The sequence below is a fragment of the Dermacentor silvarum genome, chromosome 3, assembly GCF_013339745.2.
Source record: "Dermacentor silvarum isolate Dsil-2018 chromosome 3, BIME_Dsil_1.4, whole genome shotgun sequence".
NCBI classification, from domain to species: domain Eukaryota; kingdom Metazoa; phylum Arthropoda; class Arachnida; order Ixodida; family Ixodidae; genus Dermacentor; species Dermacentor silvarum.
Window position 1 is genome coordinate 189,200,977 of NC_051156.1, and position 13,857 is coordinate 189,214,833.

The 13,857-nt window shown below is 44.9% G+C and overlaps 1 protein-coding gene across 1 annotated transcript in view; it reads right to left on the reverse strand.

The window, feature by feature from the left end:
• Positions 1 to 837: 837 nt before the first annotated feature.
• The window catches only part of LOC119445080 (probable cationic amino acid transporter), a 56,424-nt gene continuing 43,404 nt past the window's right edge, over positions 838 to 13,857 (reverse strand). Inside the window, exon 11 of the mRNA XM_037709404.2 lies at positions 838 to 12,661. Coding sequence (XP_037565332.1) covers positions 12,387 to 12,661 — 275 coding nt within the window. The 3' untranslated portion in view covers positions 838 to 12,386. The remainder of the gene's footprint in view (positions 12,662 to 13,857) is intronic.

Sequence of the window (13,857 nt, forward strand, 5' to 3'; positions counted from 1 at the left end):
GGAGCTGTAAGAGTTGGCAAACTGACATACGTGTCAGATGGCGAGCGTGACAACAATGAACGATGCCAAAAGGAATCCCTAAGCCCCTCATTGTGTTGTTGCTGAATGGAAACTACAGCACCATAACGCATGGATTTACGAATGACCTAGCTCCTTTCATACCTGTCTTTCAGACCCAAGTCTAGCAGATTTGAAAGTGCATAGTCACGGTGGTTCTCGAACGAATCACAGCCCCTAAATTTGAAAGCGTTCCGTTTAGCGGTACATGTGTAGTGCGGTGCTCTGTCCCATGTAACTACACATATCTGATCGGCATGCACAACGAATTACAGACTACATTTTTTTTAGTTTGTCCAACGGACACCCAGATTGTAGATTTATCGTATTGTATACGGTATAGATATACTATATTGTATTGTAGACATACCCGAAACAATTTTGCAGTTAGTCTGGTAGGTCTCGCAAGTCTCGCAGGTCTTGCAGAAAAATCTAATTGATGTCCGCGCTAATTATACCTCCAAGTAAGGCTTAATGCTCCAGATAAGGCATAGTAGCGAAGTAGTAAAATTAAAATACGCCATGTACAGGTCAAGGAAGCGGATTCTCGGCCATGTATACGGCGCTTGCAACATACTGACACTCGATACAAGACGAATATCGGCAAGGCTCCAACCTTTCGATAACCATTGTACAGACATGGCAGGCTCGTCTGCAGTAGTTGTGGGCCTTTCAGAGAAGCGAGCTCTCCCCCCCTCCCCCCTTCCCCTCTTTATTAGTAACTAGTAACGACAAGAAACGTGCACCGAGGACACAGTGAAGTGAGCAACACACGAGACATTTTCTGAATGTGCCATTCTCATTTTTTATTGCATATATTTAATTACTCCGACACGTAGAGATGGAAATAGAGATATATATTATTACTATACAGCAAATGTATTTATATTTTTATATATTTATATAGCAGACACCATGTGAACGATTGCCATTGACAATAGATGACCGCCAGGCGGCATGTCTTTTTCCATGCATCGCTTCCCGCGGCGTGGGAATGTGCCACTTCGTAAACAATCGGCATCGTGCTTTATTACATTCTCACACTTGGGGGCGCCACATACAGCGATAGAAGCGATGCGAAGCCTTATTAGCCGAGTGCATGGCGCCCGATCGAGGCGGGCTTCGAGATCGCGCGCAACATCGCAACATTCACGTGCATCGAGAACAAAGGAAGCCAACTTGGTGCACCGATACGGTCGATAGAAAGAACATGATCGATTACTGCATACTGTTGCAGCTTTCATGTCAACCTTTTTTTTTTTCGTCCCTGGATCGCCTAATAATCACGTCGCACTGATTTTCCAAATCCGCCTTCCTTTTATATCAACGATCGTATGGCTTGCCAATAAAATCGCGGTAAACTGCAATAGTGGCAGCAGGTCAGTCTGCATTATAGGGTCTCTAATTTTCACGACACATCATGAAAGAAGCGGAACGGAGTAACGGCACTGCCGCTGGCACGAGCGTCGTTGAAACGACAAGTGTTAAGGTAACGACAACGTGATAACAAACAGCAAGTAAAGACTTTGCTCGTTTGGAGCTTCACAAATGGAGGGCTTTTACCTAACGGGGAAAAAATATTAGACCAAAACAAGGCCAGTCAAAGAACGGTAAAAGTCATCGTGAAAGTTATTTTTTTTTTCTCAAATACGCTCGCATTTCATTCCGGGAGTATAGTACTACACTTAGCGTAATTGTCATGTTCGGGATTGTATTGTGCACCGCGCTGCTTTCCCGAAAGATTTCAGATCAGCGCACCAGTGTTTGTTGACTGCATGCGCTCAGATCTCGCTTTTTTATGTCATATAGGAGATCGCAAAAAGGAATAAACTATACTTTATAAAAGGAATCGATCATGCCCTCCGACAGTAAGGCGCGCTTTCGCTTCGCAGAGCAACAGTGACAGATTTCACCGTACGTACGTACATACATCAGCGTGCGCACTTCCCAGCAAACAGACGACGCAGATAGACCCTCGTGCGTTCTGTGTAATGATTGAAGAACTTCAGCCTACAACGGTGAAACGACTGTTGCAATAGCGTAACAGTGAGCCCCCAAATCTGCTTAAGAGGCAGTCACACGCGAATGAAAAAGAAAAAAAAAAAATCAAGAACAAGACAAAGCGCTTCACCTCCGGCATTGTGTTTCGCGAACAAATGGGCACTTTCATGCGTGATTCCACTGTAACAATATTGCCTGCACGCCAGGGCTGTGAAAGCCATGCTGCATTCAGTGAACAAATGGGCAGAACAGCGTGACAATCTTTCGAAGGCAAAGTGATTACCCTCAAACAATTTAATGCAAACACTGATGATCAACTGCTCTTGCAAAGCTGAATACATTATACAATGACAAATGCGCCACTACGATTTGACATAGCTTCTATAAACAAACATGGTAAAGCACGAACGAAAGCATATACAAACTACGTCCGCGAAAAGTAGTGCTCAGTGGTTGATATTGGTTAAGCAAGACTCGTTTTACGCCGCGCACATCGTACATGGTTCGGGCAAATCGTGTCTGCAACACGAAGCCTGGAACCACCTAAAGTTTTAGGAACCATCACGCCGATAGCGACACCAAGCGAAGCTGTTTTGAACTGATATGTGCGAAAAGCTTAATGCAAAGTTTGTGACGGTGTTATCTTCTGATGGCGCCCGAAACGCCTTCGGTAGGCTCAAACTTCGACAGTGGGCCTCTTCGATTATGCATTCCTGACAGTCCCGGACTGCCCGTGACGGTGCTTTCAGCCAATGAGCGTTGCGTATGTAGCCTTTCGGACAGTCCGGGACTGTCAGAGACGGATAATCGAAGAGGCCCAATGTTGTATAGTATTCAACATTTTAACACCGAAAACAGTCGTGCAACATGCACAAGTACGCTTCTAACATATTGTGGTTCAAGACGGCGTCGCAACGTGTCGCTGACAGCGCTGTTGTTGCCGGCTGCCTCATGGTGGCACGATAATCAAACGTTTTAGCCCAGCACAGCCGTGCTACAGCGTAGAGCCATAGAGTTTCCTAGAATTGCTAGAAGGAACTTTGGCGCTTCGATCCTTCAGCCACCAATGGAATGATGGGTAGTACATGGATAGGTCTGATATTCGTGCTTGGGACTTCAGACGTTCTTGTGCCTTCGATTATTACGCTTTATCTGGGCCTAAATTGGACGAACTTTCAAAGCAATTTATACTTTTTTTAATGCAGAACGTAATAAGACTCTGCAAGGACGCGTAATCGATGCTAATTGCCCGTGGAGTAATGGTTTCAATATTAGGCTTCCGTGCTAGAGGTCCTGTGTTCGAATCGTGCCGTCGGACAATTTTATAACATGTTTCTTTAATTATTTATAACGCAGTGATTTCTTAAAACTGATCACTTTGCAAAGTCACGAAGCCATTTAAAGCAAGAAGGACTAAGTTTAGGCAAACACATAATTTCCGTGCCACGAAGGATGCACAGTTTTCTTATAGTGTGCTGCGTAATTTTGACATAACGGTGTGCTTGTGTGTGCCAGACACTCTATGCGAACTATATATATATAGTGCGATCGTAACGTCGATATGGAAACCATTATCTCTCGTGCACAATATAGTACACCGCCCTTTCTTTATTGCAGGAGCTCGACGGCGCTGTTTGGTATACTGATTGCTTCAATATGCAAGCGCAGTTTTGTCAGTTCCAGATGATGCTGCTACTACAGCAATGATATGGTTTGTTCTGACTGCGTTATCCACGTGGTTCGCTATCCATAAGAGACCCATAAACGAGCTTGAGATCCTGCACTTTATGTTTTTGACACGGCGCATTTTCGTAATTTCGCAAATATTTATAGTTGATCATGGATCTCCAAGACAGGGTCTAAGCATCTGAAGAATATCTGTGCTAACGTAGGTAACAACCACGCGAGTTAAAAAAAAATGAAAGTCATGGCATATAGTACGACGTCGCCAGCGACGACCAGGGACGTCAATCTCACCGGAACTGTTAATTAAACAACGCGCGAAGACCATTCGCCTCTGCTCTTCAGGGTCTGTAAATGTATACGTCTCGGCGAAGTTTCGGAGCACTGCTCATCATTTCAACAAATTTCGCATAAATCAAAACTCGTTATATTATTTTCATATTATTTTTCACTTTGCCTTTTTTTTTTTTTTTCAAGTACCACTCTATTCACATCGTTTCACTCGGAGCGCTGAAAGGGAAAGAAAAAAAAAATGATGCGTAGCTTGCATTGTCGTGTGGCAATTAAGATCGCGCTTACAGGAGAGAGAGAGAGACACACACACACGTATACAGACTCAAAAGAAAAAAAAAAGAAACGCACACACAGACGGACGCACAACAGTTACAAACGCTAACCGTCTGGATCCTCCGAACACACAGGAAGTGATTAAACATTTTATGTACAGCTGTGGCAGAAGCACGTCCTTTCTTTCTTTTGTGTGTTTTTTTATTTTCTTTCTTTCTTTTTGCTTCGAGCGAAGCAAGGCAGACGAACAGGTGGCGTGTGCATGAGCAGAGCCTACGTTTTAGCCGTCGAGTTGCGAACGCGTTACACACAGACACAACTGAGACCGCGTCGTTATCCAACACGCACATAAACATTCACGCGGAGTCAGCAAGTGTATGTACACAACTAGAGAGGAAATGGAATGCAAGTCTTTAGAATACGGAGGGGAAAAAATTAAATCAGTATTCACCACAACTCACGCGCGAATGTGTAGCGAATGTGTAGCGAATGTTCTTAGACTATACCAGAAAACCAGTGCGATTACACTGTCGTCCCCTATACTATAGTGGTGCGAGTGGTCCTAACGGTAACCTTCGAGTTGGTAACTGACAGCTTTTATCTGAAGTTCTAGAATCACTGCGCGTATCATTACCGCTGTCGTCGTGCCGTGCACTGTAACCTTTCCAACGCTCTTTGGAGACATGTGGTGTCTTTAAAACAAGGCGGACCTTGACGTCACTGGTTTTCTTTCGGCCACCCACAGTACGGCAAAAGCATGTCCTTCGAAATCGGTTTCCAAAACACAGAGGGAGCCGTTGCTAATATTAGGACTGTGGACACCATCTATTGTCATGGCAACGCTCCTCTCGACAGCTTTGGAGAGCCAGGATTTGCTAGCAAGTTTCGCTACTGTGTCTGGCGACAGTTCTTGACACTCCCCTAGCGGTTTTGACACTTTTGGCGAAAGCTGCACTGATCCGACGAAAGTGCCACGAAACGAGAGAATGTGCCCTCCGGGACATGTTTGCGCCGTCTGCTGGACGTCACTGGTTCGAGATAGCTTGCTCCTGAGCGTATAGGGGCTCCGAGCTTGTTGGCGCTAATGGTGATCTTGGGAGCCACGTTTTCGTTCAGTTGCAGCGGTGCTTTTCCGTCTGCTAGTGACAAGTTCAGAACGCAGACTCAGATATCTTTGCTGATAATGCTTATTTTTTGCAAGGAAATTCAATTAGAACTTTGAAGATAAGCTTACCCCTCCAAACTGTATTACTGTTGTTCCACTTCAGTGTCCCTTGAAGAGCGCCCACCAAAATCTTTATAACTTTTTATATATTTTGAAGAAAATCCTACACGCACTGACGGCGCAAGCCTTAGTCGCAATGCGATTGCACATATCTATCTTAAGTGAAAACTATTAGACGATTGAAATGAACGCTTAGACGAAAACAGTTATGCGAAGTACAGTATTGCTAATGTGTTCAACAAACGTGTCTCGCCGGCAAAGAAGCCTTCTCTGCAGTGTGGGGGTTGACAATACTTATTTGCTTTATTGAAATTCACGAAATGATCTTCAGCCCGTCCTTAAACGACGGGAAGTCAACGAATTCAGACAATAGATAAAGTAGTATCGCGTCAGGTATAGTTATTGCCGAATCGCTGTCTACTTATTGCTCGAGAAGCGTAATTGGGTCGTTTCATTGCTGTTAATGGCAAAAATGTTGAAAAAAAAATGATGTAGCTTAGCAGCATTCTTGCACACAAGTACGGGGTTTTAAAATCTTGACAAGCAACATAACGTTAACTTTACTGTATGTGATGGAAAAGGTGGAGTATAAAAGTACCTTATTAGTTACCTTAAAGGCGTTATACTTATGAGTTCGCTGTTGCGCTTATTCTGAAAAGCGAAAAAGAAAGCACAGGGTTTTGTGATGGCAGGAAAATATCCAATCAAATGAAAGCTTAATGCACTGAGAAACTATGGCAGAATGAGTAAATATCCATAAATTACAGACGGACAGTTAAGCTATGTCACAGGCTACTATGTTCGGCCTGCACGGTAAATATATTTTGTTGTTCGAGCACAAGCACTTCGTTAGCGTAGACAGACCATGCTAATTACCAAAGTGGCCGCAAAAAACTTAGGTCGTGTGTTTCGGAATGAAGGCACATAATTTGCAAAGCGTCAAGTACTCAGTCTGCTATTTCCGTTTTTCTTTTATTTTTGTGTCTGTGTGTGTTTTGTTTCCGGTATGATAAGGACAAATACGCTTCTTTCAACCTGTCTTGCAATACAAAAAAAAAAATAATCCTTCAATGATATCATCATATTCTAATAAAAGATACTAGAGATGCAACTGTGCGCTCCTATCATAATTTCTCGAGCTTGAATAACTGCACTTAATATGCCATTTGCTTTCTGACATTTTCTTCTTCTTCTTTTTTTTTTTTTTTATAATGTGGCGCTTGGGCAGGATAAGTTGCATGGTGTTATTTGCAAGGCTAATCGCAACCTGTAGCTATCGCCATCTCTCCTTCGGCCTCCTCTCCTGTCCTTTCCTGAAAACGATATGACTTCCCTGTGATGTCAATCAGTGTTTCTGGTTAAGCCACCGCGTTCCATTGAGGGAATACGTGCACTTTCGCCCGTACAAGCGTGCTTGCATTTACTGCGCAAGGTCGTTGCGTAGAAGCAAGTTTTTTTTTTTTTTCCCGTTCAAACGCTTAATCCCTGTGATGCTTACCGCTTAATGAACTTTAAACAGCGCTCAGGTTTTCGGTAATGAAAGAGTAAGAACGTCACAATTCCGTCTCCTCGCACCTGTTCGACTTGTGAAACCGAATTAGTGCATTTCCGTGGTCGCGTGAGAGCGTTCGTACTGAGTGACTCTTTTGAGAACGCTGGGATGACTTGAACTAAACGGAATCGGGAACGCTATAGAGAGGTTTAGGAAACAGAGGAGATAAAAAAAAGAAAGAAAGGCTGAGTTGCGTTATACGGCATGAAACAATTTTCTCGGGCCGGGAAGGACATCTGCAATGACCCACTAAAACTCGCTAAAAAACCACAGACACAACACGCAGCTCGCGTACAACAGCGCCCTGTTTCGTGACCGATGCATACTCATGTAGGACATATACGTATTGCACGCTGTATATATATGTATATATATAGTAACCCGAAGAGTAAACACGAATCACGTGACAGTGTGTGCGTTCGGCTCGCTCTCAAAGTAACGAAGACACGTTGACGCGAAGAGTACCATCCGTTGCTGTGACGGGGAATCACAACCTGCGTAAGACTAAGACCTTAGCATTACACCTACAAACACGCCAGCCGCCGACCTTCGCTTCGTTCAAGAAGTCCAGCGCGCACGCTTCATCTGACAACCGCCTATGTACACGAAAAAATAAACGCTACCCTTTCGCGCCACACCCATCCTGTCGTAGAGGAGCTCGTTATAACGAAACCGAAAAGAGAGAGAAACGAAACAGCGAACTCATACAAATCGTTGCAACTAAGCCAGAGCCCTGTAAACGCGCACGAGTATAGCGAAATTACGGTTATAACGAAGGAATCGCCGCACATTTTCAATTTAGTTACACTGACATCGAGTTTCAGCACGTAGTGGCGTTATTTATCTTAGCGCAATCACAAGTGAAAATCGCCATTTCGGCCATCACTATAGTGATTATCCAGCCCAACATACTCAACGTTCAGATATATAATTTTGTTTCGGACACAACTTCCGGATCTACAAGGTTAATAGTGACCTTCTAGACACGTATGTTTCCTTTGCTTTGTGGAATAGTTGATATGTGTAGTGATCTTAAATCCGCGAAATAGTTACATGTACGGTATGGAAGTATAGCACTACCTGGCACTCGCATGCCAGCGACATAAGGAAAAGAGAATAATGGAACGAAGTAGACTCGGGTCCATACATTGTACACCAGCATTGACATAGCCGCATTCTATGACCACGTGACCATTACGAAATAGCAGTAACAGGGAAATTCGTCAGCTACAGCGATGCTATGGTCTCTAATTCTTCCTTTTGTATTGGTTTGTCACTATGAATTTCACTACAACGTGCGCGTACAGGTTCATACAATCTACACTACCGAAAAACGATATGTCCGATACGTCACAATGCTCAGAAGAAAAGTGCGCGTAATCCACACTTATAGCGTAAAACAAGAAAAAAAAATAACGATATGTTGAATAATCCTCGTAAATGAAGTTTTTTGGGGAGCTCTTCAACTTTAGCAGCGGATAGAATTTGGCGCCGCGGGTATTAAGAAGGTTTCATCTTTCGGCGATCATTTTCGGCGAGCGAGCCGAAAATACAAGAAAGCAAGAGGACGTCACACAAAATAATCACATTTCTGAAGATACTCTATAATCTGCCGTCGGCTCACGTCCACTATACAGTCAAACTCGGTTATAACGAACTGGTTCGTACCCTAGATATAGTTCGATATATCAAGTAATTCGATATATCCCGACTCTGGCTTAACGAACCTTTGTGATGGGTCTATTACACCCGGGTAGAAAGAACAGAGGCACGCGACAAACATCTCACGGTGGCCGGCCAGAAGCACGTGTAATTAACGCGGCTATCTGACATGTTCTAGCTCACTGTCGGCTTATGCATCGTACTGCAACGTACGTGAACATGCTGTCAAAGTACGTTAGCCGTATGTGAGAAAAATAACAAGCTCGCAAACCATAAGCGAAAAAAAAAAAATCGCTCCAGGCGGCTTAGGATGGCGCAGGTTGCATAGGCGCTCGCATAGTTCCATATATCCAATGTTCCATTCGTCTTAAGAGGTTTATTTTGCACGAATATCGCTAAAGAATCAAGTGATTTGTGTTCGATATGGAGCGGAATTCGTTGTAGACGAGTTCGTTACCATCGAGTTTGACTGCATAACGTAACAACACTTGCAATGCTACACTGATATCGTACACGCGAGACACATAAAACTCGTGCGCTGGTAATTCTGCAACTTCCAAAAGCCTCATCTTTCCACGCTTGATATGACATCCACGGTAGCACCATACGTCACGCGTAAACGGAAGAATAATACACTCAAAAAACGCCACGTAGAAACAGTTTACACGCTTTGGAGGAACGGGTAAAGCGGACATTCACTGTGCGGTCTATCCACAGGCTATATTGTATACGATACATTAAATTACGCGCATACGCGCCTGTATTATTACGCTTTTTTTTTAATCTGCTGCTTACTGTCTCTTCGAGACGACTACAGGAAGACGTGGGTACATTTCGTTAGGCGTTTATCCGGGCTTGACAGTCAGTGTGGCACCACGAGAGAGATACATATAAGTACCACGGCCTCTTCAGAACTCGATCTGCATTCGTGATTTTGCCTCCTAGACAGCTGTACGGTCGAACCTCGCTATAACGTACTGACAAGTATCTTCACTATATCCGTTATTCATTATGTGCGACATTCGTTATATCAGGCGTTCGAACTATAGCAGCCGGCAACTGCACTTCACATTTCTGCTACCAGAATACGTATCTTGAGCAACGGGCAAACGAAACTTCACTTGGTTATAACCGATACCGTGTCGGTTCGCTAATTTCGGGTTTAGTCATAGAAGAGGAATATCCAGTGGAATAGAGCACGAACAGCCGAATTTTAGGTTTCCTTCGTTATGTCTGCTAATTCGTCGTATCCGTGTTCGTTATATCGAGGTTCGGCGGCATCTCCCTGACCATGTGCGCTGTCCCGTGCCTCGAAGAACAATGCTGACAGTTACACAGGCCACGCGTGTCCTCCGATACGAACAGCCCAAAAGAGAGGCCGCGTGTATTGCACCCGTGTTTGCCGGCCCTGTTCCGTGTTTCGTGCATGTTCGCAGTTTTACCTGTCAAGACACGACATTTTCGCCAAAGATAGCGCTGACGCTTGCGCGGTGGTTGCAACGCGGTCACAAGCTCCGCATATATGTCTGTGCCGTTTCCCTATTGGTGATTGAATGATGGCAGCGATTTATAACGGAATGTGGGAGTTAACAGTAACGGCGCGAAACAAACTATATAGGCCGCGAAGTTTGACGTTTCGTGTAGCACGCGCGCACGAGGCTGCAGGCAATGGCGATTGTAGGTTTCCAGGATTAAATACAAAGAAACGGGGCAAGAAAGTTCCTTTGGATAAATCAACACTACGTAGTCTACCTGGAAGGTTCCAGGCTTTCCAGCTGAGGATTTAAGCCGTCCGGATGTACGGCAGCTAACTTGGAGCGTGCCATTCGAACTTTCAGGCATTCATTGCCACGGGGTGCTTTCCGGGACGCTGTCAAAATTTTGACGTATTTGAGTTTTGAGCCAATCAATGGCAGCAGCACGGTGAACCAGTCAGAGCAGTCAAAATGGCGAGCTGGACGATATCGCGAAATTTGACAGTGCACTGAATGCCATTCCGGTTCTGTAGATACGGAAGAGGGCGGGCTGGGCATTTCCAGTTTGCGTGTGCAAGAATTCTAATTCACTATTCATCCAGTAGAGCCACGTGACCAATCACGCTCGATGATATGGGCCACGTCCGATATTACCCACCTCAAACGTTCCTAATCTCAGGCGACCCGCCATTCAGATAAGAAAGAGCGATATGCTAGCGGAAAATGGGTGAATGGACGTGTTGACAGTATACCATCAAAGGCCGTGCTGTAGGCTTCTTGATTAGGAGAAAGGTGCGGAGGAGGCCATTTTCTCTTCACCTGATTGTGGCCAAATGCACAGAGGCGTAAGACTATATATATTCGCCACCTTTTATGGCGACTGATACTTCCGTTCGCGGGAACAGGGTGTTCTAAACGGCGTTAAAAAGGCAAACAGCGCTATGACACCGACAAGAAATGGACAAACCATGATTCTTTCAACATTTGCTCCTTCCTTGCTACGACATAGAAGAGATAACAAACGGGTGCATTTCTGATGCCAAGTAAGCAGGTCGTTTGTAGTTTGATTCCAACGAATTGCCTTACAGCTCTCTCTCTCTTGTGCAGAGAGATCAAGTTTTTGAGTTGGACCACCGCCATAGCCTCATGCTCGCGAGCGTGCGAAACAGTCTGCAGGCTTGTCATAGTCTTTACGGACGCGCGCGCGTACCTCTAGGCACTAGAGTGGGAATATTAAGAGCATCCACCCGTCGACATCGCGGTCTCTGAACACGCCGCGCGCTTGTATGATATTGTGAAAGAACCGCGCGTAGCCCTGCTCAGACAGACAGATCGACCGAAAATTATCTTTAAGATGACGCCTACACGTTAGCTGGCAGGCGAGTTTGCGTTTCGCAAGCCCGTCAGTGCTATAGTGCTAGGGCGTGCGGTATAAGCGCGTGAAAGATGCCACACTTCGGAACGGTGCAATCGAGCACGGTCTCTTCCAAGTTGGGGACCGGGTGGAAAGGGTTTTGGTTTGCACACGTTTGTGAACGCTGAATTAACTACTACTCGCCGCCGGTAAGAAACTAACGTGAAGTTAGCTTCAGCTGCGCGAAATACTATAGCTCGGAGTGACTCGATTCGTACAGCCGTCCAATTACCTGTAGGCTGAGGGTGAGCTGAGAGACCGATTCCTTTACCCCGTCCACAGAGTTAGTGCTAAAAAAAGTTTCGAAGCCAGTGCCGCTCTTGACCGGAGCTGTCGCTGGACAGCGTACCACGGGATCACAGCAGAACCTTCGGTGACCCACAGTTCTAGAGATTCGAAAGAGACAGTTCCGCTTGATTCTTTTTTTTTTCTCCCTTTTTTTTTTTGAGCTTCGAAGCGCTAAAGCTGCGCGTCCCGCCACAGGGCCTGCAGCGACAGCTCTTGCCACGCGCACGCAACAGCTTCTCAACTTTTGGCAAAGCATTTCCGATAACGTGTAATACGCAGCTGACGGTGATTAACGCCTACCCCGGCAGCGGAAAAGCTCTCCACATATAACGTGGCAAGCGCCAAGGTTCCCAAACTTTTCGAACGGCTGTTGTATACACGCAAGCCTGTTCGTTCTGGGTTCGGCCGCAGAATGTCGCGGTGCCACGGCAAACTCGTCTCGACGTAGACGTCGCTCCACGATCACTCGAAGGTGTGCCAGCGTGGCGCGGGAACTTGTTCCTCTTGCGGATCGTACGGCCTCGGAGGCACCGGGGGTGGTCGGCCGTTGGCCACGTCGGCGAGCTTGGCGCTGATCTCCTGAGCTGTGGGAGGCTGCTGCTGCTGTCGCTGTTGTGGGGGCGCCGGCGGCGCCTGCAGGGTGAAACCCTGCGTGGGGATCTTGAGTTCGATGCGTTCCTCCATCAGGGATTCCAGGTTGCTCTTCTTGATGCCGTAGCAGAAGTACATGAACATGCCTGCGTCGGAAACGCGAGCGAAAGGGGACCGGAGGGTTGGCATACATAGTTTGCGCACTCTATAAAGTTCTGTCACTACTCGTTTCATTTTTATTACCTTAAGAGGAAACTTGAGCTCGGGAGCTCCTGTCTAAATGCGAGGGAAGGAAGAAATTGTTTTTCTCGGCAACAACAGCACCGATTTTGATGAGGTTTATTTCATTCAAAAGAAAAAAAAAGTAACAATCCAGTGGGCTGTATAATAGGCAGCATACTTTTTATTTAGGCCAATAGTTTTTTTAGAGATAATTTGAAAACATTGCGAAATTTAAACATGTAAGCTATCAAGTTTACAACTCCATATTTCAGTAATAAAAAACGATAGCACAATTCTGTAAACGTCCCTATCAAAACGTCTAAAGCGATCTAAAGCAGGCAAAGTTAATGCGTTATACACCTCACTGACATATACCAATTGTTCGCGAGCAGCACATTTTGTAAAACCCTTGTAAACGTTACCGAAAATTCACCTAAGCTGTAAACTCACATATCAAATTAACTAACGGGTGCAGTTTATAGAACTTCGATATCTGTTTTTTTTTTTTTTGGTGCCGAAGTGCCGAGTTACGGATTTCTAAACTTTGTGCTTGAATTGATTTTGCAACTTTCAAATTTTTGTAAAGCATTTCAGTTTTTAAATCAAAATCATGCTCCTTAGAGTCACTAGAATTTAACTTTGCTTACCTAATGCAACAAATTGCATTCCAATCGGTCCAGCAATTGTCTCATAAAGGCACTTACATGCATTTTTATAGAGAATTAAATCAGAGTTGACCTCGAGCTAGAGCTTCCTCTAATGTACCGATCGGTGGGGGGTATCACATAAGGGGCGGATTACGTCACTACAGTGTTAATATACTTACTGCTATTTAAGCACAACAATGCGCAATCAGCAAAAGCCAAACAGATAAGTGTACCTAAATGCAAACAAGGTGGTACGGTGAACACAGACCTTCAAGTAGAAAAGAAACGCAGTCAATAAATCATTACATATTAATAAAGAAAGAAAACGTGTTCGTATACTGTGTAAACGCAGATGTTCAAGTGGAACAATGAGTAATAATGACATTTATGAAAAACTCTGGGCAAATGAGGGCAACAACATTAAAGAACCCCAGGTGAAAAAAAATTAATCCGGAGCCCTCCACTATAGAGCG